Raw genomic sequence first — 16,927 nt, forward strand, 5'->3', positions numbered from 1 at the left:
AAACAACACAATGGTCGCTGAAGCATGCAAATTAGGTCAAGGACAATAGATATATATAACAGAAGACTTCGTTACAAACTGTGTGCATATATGGTCTGAAACGTCCAGGTATTGTTGTCTGTTCTTTGGTCGGGTTGTTGTCTCTTTGACACATTCCCAATTTCCATTCTCAATTTTACTATATAGTCTTCTAAAATATAAATCTTTAATACTGATAATTTACGCCGCCACCGCCGGAAAGTAATCCTTGTGTGGCACATTGCGATTTTTCTCAAACATGAGACAAAAATGATTACCATACACCTTTTAGTGCCAGTCTGCCTTGTATTTCAAGGATTTAAAAACATTAGCAAAAATAAAACATGTTCTAATATTGCTAATGTTTCGCCTGTATAAATGTGTTGAAATTCATACTAGAATACTTGAGTAAGTTTCATAAACTGATTAAAGTATTAAAATCTCTAATTTTGCTATAAATGCCAATACGTAACAAGATTTGACGAGTTAAGATAGATCTAACTTTAAAAAGATTCGAGTTTTCATAAAAACATGACTATAATCAAAGACAATCTTTAAAGAAATGCTCCAGGAAGCATAAACAGTCCAGTGCATTTGCGCGCATAAACATTACATTTGCGCTCATTCTTTTACAGGTAAACTCAGGTAAATACAGGTAGATTATACTTATTTATTTATTCAACTAGTCTATTATTTCCAAGCGGGATAAATTGGTTTTATTGTGCATAAGCACTAATCCTGGAAATACATAGTCAATCTAAAGATTTTAAAAGTACTGATTTTATATGTTGTAACATGCACAAAAATACATTTGTGAACTAAATAAAATTGTTTATTGTAGTGAGCATGGAATGATTTTGGGCCGTTTATAGTAATGGTTCCGGTGCCGTTTGTAGTAAATATTCCGGTCCGTTATTAGTAACGCTTGCATTCTGCTGGCGGTTTTAATGCCGAAAGACATTTAAAAAATAGGGAATCAGGTGGAATACCTTTTTTTCAATTATTTACGTCATCGTCATGAAATGTTCACCGACTTAACTTGAATGTTCTGTCGATACGGAAAGTAAATCCAGCATACACCAATTCTTATAATTAGTTAAATCGCTATTCGGTAAAATTATGAAACTATTTACCCTGGCAATAAAGTTACGTGAATGTCTTACGCTATTACGGATTTGTGCATGTTTTCTGATTTTTCTTCTTCTGTACTTTTTAATATGCCATTGGTTACCGTTAACTTGTAGGTTTATATGGCAGTTATAACATATCAAAACATATGCATGTCTTTATTTTCAAATTGTGTACGCTTCGTTACTACCCTTCTTAATATTACAATGAATCGTCGCGACAATGTTGTATTTGTCATATACATTTTGTTTTCATATGTTGATAACATAAATAGGCCGTTGGTTTTCTCGTTTGATTTTATTTTTTTACATTTGTTATTGCGGGGCCTTTTATGCATTCAGCTGACTATGCGGTATATGAGCTTTGCTCATGGTTGGAGGTCGTACGGTGACCTTTAGTTGTTAATTTCTGTGTCATTTTAGTCTTTTGTGGAGAGTTGCACGTCTCAGTGACAATCATACAACATCTTTTTTTTTATTGCTAAGAAGCTGTGATCATATCTTTGGTTGTCAAGTCTACCGACCTTCATTGATAATTTCTAGATCTTAGTCAAGATATGACAGACATAACTTATCTGGTGTATCCTTTATTCCAAGCTCAATGGGACAAATGAGATCAAACTTAATTATTTACTTTGAGATCAAGGTCATACGACACCTGCTAGTTTGACATGTTCACCTTACAATCATTACATACACAAATATAGAAGAACTGTTGCTTATAGTATCTGCTGTATAGACTTGACCACGAAAACTCAACCTTGTTCACGGACACATGAAATGAGGTCGAGGTAAGATGAAACCTATATGATGGGCATAATGACCTCGCAAGGTACACATATACTAGATATTTCAAAAGATATCAAGTTACCATGTTACTTTATCTTTTAATAGGAGAGAAATTAACATTACAAAATAACCAACTTTTAATCAAGTTCTCACTGAACCATGAAAATGAGGGCAAGGACAATGGACATGCGACAGTCACAAACTTCACAACATAGGGCATCTATATACAAAGTATAAAGCTTTCAGGTTTTCCACCTTCTAATATATATATAGCTTTTAAGAAGGTTGTTAAGGTCACTATAGGCTCGACAAAATTCAGTCCAATAGTTTGTATAGAAATTTTATTGTTATCCGTCATGCTAAAAGTGATGGCCTGATGGGTAGTAATTTTGAATTGCTATAAAAATCTTCGAACAGCTTTTATACAATTTCTTTCGAAATGTCTTCTATATATTAAAATCGGACATCCTTATGTTATATTTAGTAAAATATCTGTGGAATTACAATACATTGCTTGGGAGTTTCCATGGGAGATAATTATTTTTTCTTTCAAAAAGTATTCTATACTCGAATGTTTAAGATTATCTCCCATTGAAACTTACTACTTCCAATTTCATACTTTACTGAATACAAGATATTTTATTTCAAATGATGTCCGTTTCTTGGACATTTTTACAGCAATTCAGAATTACTAACCCATCACCTTTAGCACGACAATGACAATAAAATTTCTATACAAACTGTTAGGCTGCTTTTTCATAGAAACATTGAAGTCTTGCAGGATTGAAAGTATGATATATTTTTTTACCTGGAATCTGCGGCAGTTCTAATTTTTGACCCGTTTACGTGTTCCCAAATTTAAAAAATAAAATTTCAACTTGGGTCAGAATTTTGAACAAGTTTCAATAGGTGCAGAGCAACATCAACAGTCGAATATTTTATACCAAGTTAACCATAATAATAAACTGGTTCAACTTAACGTCAATATGAACATGAAAACAGGATTATATTTTTACAACTACTATTTATTGGATTTGAACTAGCCTTCAGTAACAAAGTACTCTCAGATCTGTTCTAATGTCTTTATTGTGTGAAAGTTCACTTAGTTGTTTGAAGATCCTTCTTTTAGTTTTCATCTGAGGAGTTCAGCACTTTTCTACATATTTTTAGTGTTTTCCTTTTGTTGTACTGCTACAAACAGCTCAGGTTAGCACCTTCAAATTAATGAACCTGGTCTCATTCGGAATGTTTTTTTTTTATTGTTTTGTCTAGCATCTTCATCACCGACAGAGGTTAGGGTTCATGTTGTTTGTGCTCATTTGGAGCAAGGAACTCGTTATCCCAGTGGTAGTTATTTTCAGTTCATTATCTTGTATATAAATTTTCATTTATGAATAGTTTTGTTTATCTTTTACAGGTCAGCAGAATGTGTGGTATGGGCTTTGCTTATTCAAATATTGTTTTACAAAGGCTGTAGTGACCTATAGTTGTGAATTTCGTTTATTTGATTTATTGTGGAGAGTTCTTAGACATAGGCAATGCTGCCTCATCTTTTATATCGGACTAGGATGACCAATCTGGTTTCTTCAGGTCATGAATCACTTCATATCAATTATAAATATTGTCTGTCATGAGTAGTTTCCATCAAATCAACTTCAGCAGAAAACTTTGGGTTTAAAATCACTAGACCATGACCCATCTAAATGCCCTTGAACTTCGAAGAGTTTAAATTTGTACTACCCCTGGAATTCACCAATCAATTCAGCATCTACATTCCCATGTTGACGATATTCAAACTCTGTAAGCCAGTTATGATATTCAGCATTGTGAACAAGTTTCTTAAACTTTGAATGAGTAAAACTTTCAGCATAGTGTGGAAACAAAAATTTGACAGACTAATCTCTTAGGGCAACACTAAATGCCATCATGGTTTATGACAGACATTAAAATCATGCATTATGTCGAAAACCTTTTACAACCAACTTTTTGTTTGTTGAAATATTTTCTTTTTAATTTGTTTCAATTGTGTGTGCATGAGTACAAAATAATAATACCAATAACTGTTGTATAAAAGGACTTTTATTCACATCTTCTTCTTTGCCAATAAAAGCCAAAATAATGGTGTGACAATCGAGTGGCGATGAATGGAGGACGATTTTTTTTATACATGAAAACAAAAAATGTAGACAACAAAATTTACAAATAAAAATATTCACATTTGATTTTTTGAAGATTTCATCATGATGCGCAACTTTCGAGATTAGATTGAAAATCTGCAATTTTCCCTGTCATTTTTGGTAAAAATAGCTGCTTTTTAACATCTGAGACATGAATGAATTGTCCATTAAAAACAATGTACACACTCAGATAACAGACATTCTACCTAACCACATTACAACATGATTTTTGGTCAGATAAACTCTAAAAATTTGTGATAAATTCCATCAACGGACACAAATTTACATCAACGATCTATACATTCATGGAACTCCTGAGTTGAATGCTCATCCCCAATTTTGTCCATACGAGTCCTGATACCACTGTGAATCATTGTAGCTGGCATCATATCCCGTTGAGTCCAGAGGTTGTTGAGCGATTGGCTGAGCTCCCCAATTGTCTTGTACATTCCGTCGCTTTGTATGGCCCATGCTGAAATCCCCTTGTGCTTTCCTTTTGCCTCCTCTGGCCATTTGTTGTCCCATTTTTTGTGGTGTGATTCCACCACGACCCCCTCTTCCCGATGCTGGAGCACCTCGTCCTCTTACAGCGCCTCTTGATCCTCTCACCGCCGCTCCTGCCCCTCTAGGACCACCAGGGGGTATGGCCCCTCCTCGACCTCGCATTGGCTGAGGCAAACAATACAAGTAATTTATATCATCATTAAAATTTTTGTCAACAACATGTGAAATTGTAAACAATCTGTTCTATAGTGTATAACCTTGAAGCAAAAACTTCTATAAATATTTGTTTTGAAAAGATTTGTACAGCATTCAAATTTAAATTTTTACTATCTCAATTTGCTTCAAAGTTAAACTGTTTAGATGCATGTTGATCTAGTAAAAGCTTTGAAGATTTAGAGAACCAAAGTTGAAAATAAACCTCTATACCACACAGTGGAAACAATGTTTTAATCATACTATTTATTAAACAAGGATAGGCTATTCTAAAGCCAATAAAACTAAAACTTTCAAACATGATCTCCATGCATCAAACATTATAAACTACTAAAGAAGATAGCTTGAATATTTATATGGCAAAGTAAATGTATGTATGTATGCAAGCATTTTTTTTAATTGTTCATGCTGGTATTTTTTGGTATTTCTCCCGTCGTACCTTGCAGTTCGTTGTGAGCCAAGGCTCTGTGTTGAAGACCATACTTTGACCTACATGTATAATGGTTTACTTTTATAAATTGTGGCTGGGATCGAGAGTTGTCTCATTGGAGATTCATAGAATTCATAGATATGCACCAACTTGTTTTCATACACTCCTTGTTGAATTTTGTCTTCATAGATGTTTAATTTGCATACATTATATTTTCAATATATCATAATAATCTGTTTCTAAATATAGAATAGCATGAACAATTTATTTCATTCTTCAACATTGTTAGTCTGACCATGATTTAAACTCCATATTTTTTAGGTTATTTTGTCCCAATTAACAGCTTATTAGTTTCGTGTGGATGTTTGGTACATAATATAGCATATGACTTAAATAATCAACACTAGTATTCCAATTTGATAAGATCATAGATTGTAAAGAATTAAAAGGGAAATAATTCACGATGTTTTGGCTTTGATAACACAATATTGTAATTTCCCAGGTAAGTTTTGTTAGCTTAGATACTTACTGGTGGTCCACCTCTGCCTCCTCTTCCTCTTGGCATTTGTGGTGCATAGCCTCCACCATAATAATCATTGTAGTCCTCATAGCCAAAGAAATCATCATAGTAATCTGAAATAAAAATAACAATGTAAAGAAGCCAATTTAGATTAAAAATTTAATTCCATTTCTTGCTGTCCAAATTCCATGTATCCTTAAATTTTATCTCTTTGGTCAGGCAAAATGATATTACTTGAAAAAAAATTTGATAATGTCAAACCCTATCAATTTTCTGGGGTATATTTTTATATTAACAAAATACCTTGCTGTTTATTAACATAATTACACAAATATATTTAAGGACTACGTCTTTGTTTATCATAGCCTTTTCTGGTTTTGTGGGGTTGTAGGGGTACCTTTTCAAATCACATTTCATTCAATGTATTTTATAATACTCAAGTTTAAACCTACCAAATCTTGGTGGTGGAGGCATTGGCCTCCTCATTCCTCTACCAGGTGGCATCATCCTACTTGGGGGCATTGGTGGCTGATAGAAGTCTTCATAACCTCTGCAAAAAAACAAAGATGTTTTTAAATGTGCAGAATTGTAACTCCATTATTTTCACTGATCCTTGGATGTGCAACTTACTTAAGTTTATAGGATATCAGAAGTTTCAGAATCCATGAAAATAAACAAATGTAGGAAATGCATGCTAAAATAGCAGATTATGGTCAGTAATGATTAGCATTTTTAATTGACTATTTAGAAAGCCATAGTACATTTTCATCCCTGTTCCCTCATTTAGTTGTTGCTCTTAGTAAACATTTGAAATTCCAAATCCTAGTGGATGGCACTGTTTTTATATCAAGTTGTTCATATAATAGAGACTGTTGTGTTGGTTTAATGCCTAAAAAAATAATCTTTCATATTTTCTCCTTCAATGCAGGGCAACAAACTCCCTTCTGATGCCCATATGTTTTTTTTTTTTCTGGTTCCACTTCATCATTTGTGTTTATTCTGAAGTATGCTCTTAAACCAAATAATCAGATTATAACTTTGAAGTATGTTCGTTAATCAAATTGGCTTTTGTACTTGCTTTGATGCAAGTTCTTTACCCAAACTATCTTTGATCATTGCTTTGAAGTAAGTTTTTTTTTTCTTAATTGCTCCGATCCAAGACATGCAGTTTATGTAATTATTTTGAATATTTCAGTATATATTTCTCGAAATATTCATTGGTGTTATGTTTAGAATTTTTTTTGTTAATCTCACAAGTTGTGATAAAGCAGGAAATTTTGAGCTACATGTATCGTGCCAGCCTCATAATAATTTAAATCACATAATTGCAATCTTTACAACTATCAAGCCAGCCTCTAAGGATGGTTAATGCATGAATGCAATCTTTACCCCATCATCTGTCTTCTTTCTTGCTCTCTTTTTCTTTGTTCTTTCTTTTTGTTTTCTGTGGGTGGCTTGGCCAGTGATACTTCAATTTCTAATTTTCCTAATTTCTGAAATGAAGAAATAAAACAAGTATGAATCACAATAACCTATAAAACAGGAGTCAGTATAGTTGTTTACACAACAATTATGGACATATGAAGGGAACCCTTATTTCAAACATTCATGACATTATAGATGTTTTTAACAAGATATTAAATCCAATAAAATCCAATCTGGTGTTTGCCAAAAATTGATGTCTATTTGAGACATTTTGATCCCATTCAATAAAATAGTAGGAGTAATTTGCAGCAAAACCTTTATTTCACAAATAGTCTACTTTACAAGATGAATATCACTCTAACCATCATGAGCAATATCTAAATCATACTTTTCTCTTAAAATCTAATTGGCAGTTACCTGTCCATTCATAGCATCTAATGCCTTGACAGCATCATCTCTTTCTTCATAATGCACAAATCCATAGTCTTTAATTTTTTTCACACGTTCAATTTTTCCATACTCAGTGAATTTTTCTTTTAAAAGTTCTTCTGACACATCAGCTGATAAGTTTCTTATATACAACACTTTAACCTGCAACAAAATGTAGAGTTTGCTTTAAATGATAAAACATTTTAAGACTTTTTAAAAATAAGAGGAAGATAAAGATATTTAAACTGACAAAGTCAAAATAAGCTAGCAGCCTAAAAAGACATTTTAATGTTTGTATATAATTACATAGGACATTGCAACCTGTTTGAACTGATTTTCATTGTTCAGTGAGCCAGGCCACAATTAAAAATATTTCACTTTGCCCAAACCCGACCCATGATGACTGGGTGTGGGTAGGTAGGTAGGCAAATTCTTTTTTTTTTTTTTTTTATCAGAATTTTCATGAAAATATTAAGATCTTATAACAGTATATCTTTATTTTCCCGTCAAACCTTTGTAGAGACAACCAAAAGCCATGAATTTAAAACCTCTATAAATAAATTAGTCTAAATATGATTTGTATCCTGAGATGTTTATAATCCTGACAATTGCTATTAAACTGTGTGAAAGGGCTGGTGGATTTATGAAGTGATTTCAACAGTTCCATCAACACGATGTTTGTGTAAAAAAAATATCAGCTGATTTAATATATAATGATTAAATTTGTTTACAGTTTTTAAATCCTATTTCTATTAAAATAGATTAAATGTCCTAAAATATTTATATGAATTATTATCTATCATCCTTGGTGTCTTTTTTATGTTTTGAAAAAAAATAAATATTTTACATTATCACACAGGTAAACTAATTTGGCTATAAATAGATCAAAGCATGTTCTGTAGAATCTCCAAACTAAAAACGTATTTGTTATAATTTTATTTCTTTAAATAATCAAGTTTAATTTTTGAAAATAATCATTGTTGATAATATATATTGGATTTTTATACAAATTTGTGAGGAAGCCTCTAGAACCATGACCTAAAAATAAATAGTCTTCAGAAAATTAACTTTATGTAATTATATATTATCAACAATGATTATTTTCATGATTACATTAATAACATGTTTTTAATTTGCACATGTGAAAAAAATATTTCTGACAAAAGTCAGATTTCTCTTGTCAAAAAGGATTTATATTTATATTGCAATAAATTATTCAGAAGGAGTTACATTCAGTTAAGATTATATTTCTGATTCTGTGAGCAATTATAGTTTTATCAAATTCTCCCAAACAGCAACGTACTGATCTTGTCTAATGAGACTTGTAAATTTGAACTATTTGAATAAAAGGGCATCTAATTTACATGATAAAGGAAGATTATAGTTAAAGACAACAATTTATCAAAAAATAATTCCTTTTTATTCAGTAAAAACAAAATCTTCTTGCAAGATTGTAAATTCGCAACTTCCGGATCCATTTCCTGTCAGAATAACATTGAAAATATTCGATTGCACATGGTTTTGAACAAATCTACCTGAATATTCTAATCAGATATTCGATAACACGATGAAATTAACATTGAGCATATAGGTAAGGGTTTGGTAGTACAGACAACTACAGCGTAAAAAAACTGTGCCATTTCACATGTTTTACTTCTTTACGTTCGTTAAATCAGAAGATAAAAACAGAGAACATCGAATATCGATTAACTGCGTCTCTTATACGCTTTCTTTTAATCTTATTCACAGTTACTTTCAAACGCAAAGACGACAAACATTAAGTTTTGTACGATGACGGAGCGGACCCCAAAAAAATCCGAAAAAAAAAAAAAAAATTCTTCAAAAAAACGTCAAAAAAGAATTTGAGTCGGCGGGTTTATTTTGGGTCGGTCGCGTTTGGGCAAACATACAATCTTTTTCTTTTGGCCCCATATGGCTATGCATTACACTTCTTTATAAAAGATTTTGTTTGTAAAACTGATTTCTTCTGTAAAATGTCATCAATGCCAACCTGCACAGGCAACTAGTTAAAAAAACATGAATTTAACTGATTTGCCCCTTGGATTAAGACGATGCATAAACATATTTTCTATGAAAACATTTAAAATACAAACCTTTGACATTGTACTGTTGTCAGGCTCTTCAACAGGATCTGCCCAATCAACAATAACATCACAATTCCACACTTTCGATCGTCCTGAGGATAACTTTCGTTTTGCCGTTGAAGCAGATTTGTGAGAGTCATATTCAAGAAAGGCAAATCCTCTATTTTTCTGATTTTCTTTGTCAGCAGATCTGTATATTATGACATCTATTAAGCCCTCTGTGAATGATTAAAGTTATGAATAAAATATTTTTTTGAAGAAAAGCATCTTTTCTGAAAACATCTTCCCAACTGAATCATAGACATAGTGGAATTTGTTCAAATAATTTATGGAGAATATAATTTACTTTTTTCTTTTTACTAAATTGATACTTAATTCCAAAATTTATTTTTCTTCATGCTAAAAGCAGATAAAATATTGACCCTCCATGAAAGGATACAAGAATCAAATAATTAAATGTAGTTGAATCATCTGATTTTGTTTTTTTTCTTAATCTGATAGATTTTTCAAGTTCAAATGTAATTACAAAAACAAAATTTCAGTAATAGCATTGTGTTGCTATACATTTAAGTAGAATTTTTTTTAAAAACATTTCATGCAAGAATTCTGGTTTTTTTTTGCATGTTTGTTAAAGCATATTTTTGAAATAGATTTTTTTTTAATGTAAATATCTAGCTAGATTTTCACCTCAATGTTACCTGTATCCAATATTCTTACCTATACACATCTAAAATTGTTCTGCTAACTAAAAATGTTGGACATGTTCCAGTCAAGGGGACATTTTTTTATGTTACTAGGCATGTGCAGTGATTTCATTTGGATTAGGAAACTTCCATTTTTTATAAGTTTGTTTTCTTGAAATAGACCTTGTATTTTGAACATTTGACCCAACAATTTCAATTACTGAAATCTTTTGTGTGCAAGCTTCTTTTTAAAATCAATTTTAAGAATGATGAACATTTCAAGTTTTATTGTGTGTAGAAGGGAAATGTGTGCACCTAAAGAGTTGATCAGACAGATTAATAATAACCTTCTCCTCAAAGAAGAGATCCAACAGGAAAACCATTTCTTTAAAAACTTGTGTGAAGACCAACAGCATACTCAGAGCATCATTCCAAAATGTTTCAAACAAGAATATTGAGTTCTTGTATCAACTTAATCATAATAATGAAGTGATAAAAAGTAACGAATATGTATAATTGTATATAAATCACAATATCTAAAAGCACAACCTTACCTTTCTAGGACCATAAGGGAATTTTGAATAGTAAAAATTGAAAGAAAGAACTTTTTTTTGCAAAATGTACTCAAGTTGTGAAAGACACATTAATTACAAAACTAAATTTTGATGTTTTGGTAGTACATACATTTCAATCATCTATTGTTTAGATGATGAAAATTTCCCCAAAATTCATCAAAAAACAAATTTTTCAAATTTTGATACCTGTCTTTTTTGAAAATTCTTCCAAGATTTCCTCTTTAGATTTGCTCTTAGGGATGTTACCAACAAACAATCTTTGGTTAGCTACTGAGATGTTGACTTTTAAACGCTTTCCAGATTTGATTTCATAGTTGTCAAGCTGAAAACAAAAGATCACGTGAACCCATAAAATTTTGAACAATTTACACGCCTTTTGGAATAAATTTGGAAATTTTAATCTTTTTGTATTTCCATCTGACAGAAAATATAAATTCTACAAAGGTATCTTGAATTTTAATCTTACAGAAATCACTATTTGCATTGAATGACTACAAATGATGTAGGATTTTTAATTTTGAACATAGTGAATTTTAGAATTTCTTGATAAAAACTTTTCTCCTGAATTCATAAAATGTTTTAAAAAAAAAGGAAGATTTTTTTCCTATTTCCCCTTAGCAGACCAATCTGTCAGATCACCCTTGGACAGATGAAATGGATCATCAGGCAAGTGTAATACTGGCAGAAATGTGCAGACAGAACTAATATCAATGATTAGACAAACCTGTTTAACTGCTTCATTGGCACCATCTCTATCACAATATGTGATAAAACTGTACCCTCTATTGAAACCCGTCATTGGATCCATCATTAATCGCAAGTCCCAGATTGGACCACACTTTTCAAACAATGGAATAAGTTCATCTTCAAACACATCTTTTGGAATTTTTCCACAGAAAACCTTAAAGATAAAAATAAGCCACATTACATTCATACTTGTGTCTTGGTCACTAAGGTATACCCATTAAAAGCATTAAAGGCACATCTTAGTAGACAGGACTCGTTATAGATAAGATCATGGCTTGTCAGTCCAAGAATATTAAAGTCTGGCAAACCTGTGAATGAAAAGCATGATTGATCACCTTTCAAATAGGATTTTTTTGAGCACGACAAACTTTGATAGGATATCAAAACAGTTCAAAATAAAATAATGGAAACCAAAGACTAATTGAAATTGATCCATTGTATGAAACTTTTTAATAATACATACTTCGTGTCCAGCACCTGGTTGATTAGATTCATCCTGACCTGGAGGAGGTCCTCCATATTTTCTCTGACCTGTTGTTACATCTAAAGAGTATCCTGTTCGGTCAAGAATTTCCTGAAAATAAATCATTATATTAATTATTTATTCAATATAATTCTCTACCATTAAATTTTTCAAGCTAGCAAGTCATATTACTTTGAAAATAAAAGATTACAGAGTTTTAGCAGTCCTGAAAAATAGGTGGACCTTCAGATTTTACCCCCAAAATGTTGCATAGGACCGACACAATTTTAGTATTTTTCAATAGAATTAATAGTGAGGACCAGCAGATTTTCTTCAAGGACCACCAGGGGAAAAAAGATTTTGAGAACTTTGGTTTTAGGTGACAATATGAATGATTTTAAGAACACATTTCAAGGTATCAAACAACTGATTATTTTTCATGGTTTTTCTAAGGGAGCTAACTAGTCAGTACCTTCAATTTTGCCTCATCAGGGCCTCGAGCAACTGTGGCTGTAGATCCCTGTTTTTTGTTTTGTCTGTATGTTTTCATCATGCCACACAGATAAGCACTTTTGTTTGTTACATGTTCTAAAGGACTTTCCAAGAACTGTTTCAATACTGCAATAGCATCATCAGCATTGAATTCTTTCAAGGCATCCAGTGCCCTTTCATCTAGTTCAGCATGTGTTAATTTTTCTGGAAAAAAATTAAAGAACATTTAACCAATTACCATATTAAAAGAGTCCAACAATTATCATGAAGTCTTTAGTATACAATATTAAATGCATTTTCTTAAAATCATTGATGGACATGCCTCCAGTGGTATTCTTTTTTGTCAGTCTTTGATGATTCAATAGAAATAATTGAAATTTTGTAAACTTTAAAAATTGTAGAAAAATTTGCAATGCTAACAACCATATTTATTACCTGTTTTATATACAGTGCACAGTTCCTCTGCCACTCTTGCATTTATTCCATATTCAACTAATTTTGTGTATTCTTCTGATTTGTCCGTCTCTGCCATGATTGGTTCGCTATGGTCTAGACCATTAACCTGTGCCATCTAAAAAATGCAAATCTTTATAATTTCACTTCATTATTATTTATGAAACCACATAAATGCTTGCAGCAAGTGTAAGTGTTCTGATCACAATTTGAAATTATTAGGTTGCCCCCTTACAGGTTTAGACAGTTAGTGGGTAGTCTAGATATTTTTGCACTGATTGCTTAGGGATACAAACACAAAATTGTCTAACCTAACCATCTGGACAGAGAAAAATATATAGCCATTATTACATAGCCATCAAGTCTGACCCTATGTCCAGTAACAATTTGCAATCTAATTAATCCCAAAAAAAAAAAGTTAATCTTTCAAGCACAAAATGCATTTAACTGTTTTATGTCTAGTGGGTGGCAGTCTTTAAAACTTTTCCAACTGCAGGGGTTAGTCTAACCTAGAGTAGTTTAAGAGGTGAACAAGACCAGTATTCGGACGGTATGTGTGTGCTATATTCATTTTTTTTTAAATATATTGATAATGTATTTTACAGTTTCTTTTGATTTATAAAAAGATAATACCTTATCTGAATATTTTACTTTAGACTGTCTCTACATCAGATGCTGTTTGAACCCTCTAAGTTTACCCCTTTTTTTAATGATTGGGAAAAAAATGGTGGCAAAATGTTTATTTCATCACACGAGTCGTTAATTTTCTTAAAACAGCTATCATTTTCATAGTTATAAACATTGGGATATATCAGACAATACCATCTTCACTATTAACACGAGTTCAGTTATTTTTCACTTTAAAACGGAAATAAAATGGCTTAGACGCACAAAGTAGGGTCGGTCAGGTAACCATATTTATTTACAGGGTTTTCCATTGAAGCCGGTAGCCGGCGGAAATCCGCCGTTTGCGGTAGATTCCAGTGCCGGCTACTTCACTGACAAAAATATCTTTTTCAAATGTTTACAGGCAGCCGAGAGATCTTGTCGCAAAGTCGCGTTCATGATAAACAAGGATGAAAATCAGTGTTTACCTTGGGCTAAATATAGTTCGCATGAATTCAGGTCACTGATTGGTTGTCTATTTAAAGTCAGAATGCATCGTTTCTTTTAAAGATAACAAGAGAGACGTTCCGGTGGTCATTGAACGATAACAATAGAGACGTTCCGATGGTCATTAACTCGTTGTTTTTTTTGCTTTTAAAACGTGAAGACAATCAGATAGGATGACACTCTTATGTTATGGAATAATAGCAGTCAAATTAAAGAAAATCTAGTAGATCATATTGTTCAGAATCTGGAAAACAGTATCTTTAAAAAGTTTTGAAGTTCATTTTTTCAAAACCCACGTGGTGTTCAGAGAATCAAGTCAAAAACGAAAGTAGAACATAGTCGACTTGACCTCAAATAAATAACATTTCCAAATGATTTATGTATCCGACTTATTGAACAGTATACAAAAAAAGCGAAAATCAGAGGATATATCAATTTTCTGTCAATGCTTGAGAAACAATTGTATGAATTAAATACGCGTAACAGTCTTTATAGAGAAAAGGGGGGTCATTTGTTTACAAATGCACGTAGTTATGCAAAATAAATCGATCAAGATTTCTAACAAACCGAATTATTATATAAATAAAACTCCTATAAAAGTAAATGAATTTTAAGCATAAGGTAATAAAATAAAAAACTATAACAAAAAATTTCTTTGAGATTTTTTTTCCCTTTAATTTCATACATAGAAATGGTCATTTGAAAGATGAAATTAGGTGCCAGGAGATTGCGAGAATGCAGGATTTTGCTCTATTTATGCCAGAGCTTCTGGGGGCCTTGAGTGGCCCCAGACCCCCTGCCGTAAGGCACCAAGCTTACAGCTTGGTGGGCGTCCAGCTTCGCTGAACGCATGTTACAGCCGGCTATTATTTTTATTGAGCCTTCTACTTCAATTTCAATGGAAAGCCCTGTATTTATATAAAAATTTTATTTGGGCCTTAGTGTAAAGAAAACTACCATATCTGAATCTTTTACTTTAATTCACAATATGCCTGAACTTTTCCCTCTTCATGGTAATTTAACCATAATTCACTCAACCGAAAATTTGAACTACTAACTTTTCAATGTATTTACTTCAGGATTGCAGTTTTCAGGATAGAATAGTTTCTTACATTAACTAAAAGGTACAAACAGCATATGATTTGGAGACGGTCACGACCTCAAAAGCCACCTCCTTTTTTAGTCCAAGATTACTCTGACGTCCAACGGCTGTTTTGCCAGACAAGCTGGGGCCGTGGGACGTCAGAGCTCGTCCCATATCAAAAAGTGGATATTTGCCCACCCAAAATAGATGCGCTGCCTCGTCGCTTCTGGTTCCGACTGACGGCCTTGGAATTATATAAATCAGGCATCAATCTGTTCATTTTTCATTTATCTCTTCATTTATGTAAGTTTCACTTACCTGCCAACCTTTATTTTCTCATTATTAGACAGTTTTCACAGTGACCCATCAATTTCGGCATTTTGACTTTCACTTTCAAATGGACGTCAAGTTATGAGAGAGTTTGTGGTCTCGAGACTCAAAATATGCAAATATTTATATTTTTTCACCTCCTTCATAGGAGATCGATGATTAACATTTAGTAGCAAACCATGATTTTTCACCTCCTTTACAGGAGATCGGTATGAAGCATTTAGTTCCGACCACGTTACAATCGGAAGCTCTCGGACATTTAGATAACTTGCATCGTAAATGAACGAGGTGTTACATTATGGTCATTTGCATAAATCATCACGTTCTCGTGGTCATGTGATAATCTTTGAAAATGAAAGGCAAAATGTCGGAATCGATGGGTCACTGTGAAAACTGTCTAATGGAGAGAAAATAAAGGTTGGCAGGTAGGTGAAACTTACATAAATGAAGAGATAAATGGAAAATGAACAGATTGATGCCCGATTTATATAACTCCAAGGCCGTCAGTCGGCACCAGAAGCGACGAAGCAGCGCATCTATTTTGGGTGGGCAAATATCCACATTTTGATATGGGACAAGCTCCGACATCCCACAGCCCCAGCTTGTCTGGCAAAACAGCTGTTGGACGTCAGAGTAATCTCGGACTACTCCTTTTTATATTGATAGAAACAAGTGTCTGCGTTACAAGCCTACAGCCTAGTACAGGTCGCTGTCCATGAGAGGTTGCATCTTCGGTATGAACACTTTGATCTTACAATTGCAAGTATTGGACAAATGTTGGAAGGCTTCGGTATTGACATAATTGTTAGGGGTCCAACAAATCAGCAAGAGCTATATATACAGTATAGGGATCGTTCGCCCTGATTACATGTTCGCCCTAGGTTCGTTCGCACTGAGTTTGTTCGCCCTGGTAATCCGTTCGCCCTGGGTTCGTTCGCCCTATTTTCATTTATGATATGTATATGTTACATTAATGAAAGAAATATATATTTATATATATTAAAATTTATGTATATCTATTAACAGTTAAATACAGAATATTGATTAAATAAAATTCTTGGCTGCATTGTTACACTTTATTTTATAATTACTTTTAATAAATGTTGATTGAATTTTTATTGCTGATTAGGTATGATTTGGAATCTTTGATAACACTGATTGGTATATGAATTGCCTTTGATGGATTAATAATGAAAATAACATTTTTCTCAAATAAAATATCAGCTTGGATGGGTAAAAACAACTGATAA

General features: G+C 32.6%; 1 protein-coding gene across 3 annotated transcripts in view; it reads right to left on the reverse strand.

The window, feature by feature from the left end:
• Positions 1-3,991: 3,991 nt before the first annotated feature.
• The window catches only part of LOC143048386 (heterogeneous nuclear ribonucleoprotein R-like), a 29,391-nt gene continuing 16,455 nt past the window's right edge, over positions 3,992-16,927 (reverse strand). For 2 of the 3 annotated variants that reach the window (XM_076222062.1, XM_076222061.1), the window contains exons 2-12: positions 13,133-13,268; positions 12,678-12,901; positions 12,206-12,316; positions 11,720-11,896; positions 11,182-11,317; positions 9,747-9,955; positions 7,621-7,794; positions 7,168-7,271; positions 6,231-6,328; positions 5,788-5,891; positions 3,992-4,780 (exon numbers count right to left, since the gene is read on the reverse strand). In XM_076222062.1, coding sequence (XP_076078177.1) covers positions 4,439-4,780; positions 5,788-5,891; positions 6,231-6,328; positions 7,168-7,271; positions 7,621-7,794; positions 9,747-9,955; positions 11,182-11,317; positions 11,720-11,896; positions 12,206-12,316; positions 12,678-12,901; positions 13,133-13,268 — 1,815 coding nt within the window. In that variant the 3' untranslated portion in view covers positions 3,992-4,438. Of the gene's footprint in view, positions 4,791-5,787; positions 5,892-6,230; positions 6,329-7,167; positions 7,272-7,620; positions 7,795-9,746; positions 9,956-11,181; positions 11,318-11,719; positions 11,897-12,205; positions 12,317-12,677; positions 12,902-13,132; positions 13,269-16,927 lie in introns of all 3 variants that reach the window. The other variant, XM_076222063.1, reaches the window with a different exon arrangement.

This window comes from Mytilus galloprovincialis, chromosome 10, assembly GCF_965363235.1.
Source record: "Mytilus galloprovincialis chromosome 10, xbMytGall1.hap1.1, whole genome shotgun sequence".
NCBI lineage: Eukaryota > Metazoa > Mollusca > Bivalvia > Mytilida > Mytilidae > Mytilus > Mytilus galloprovincialis.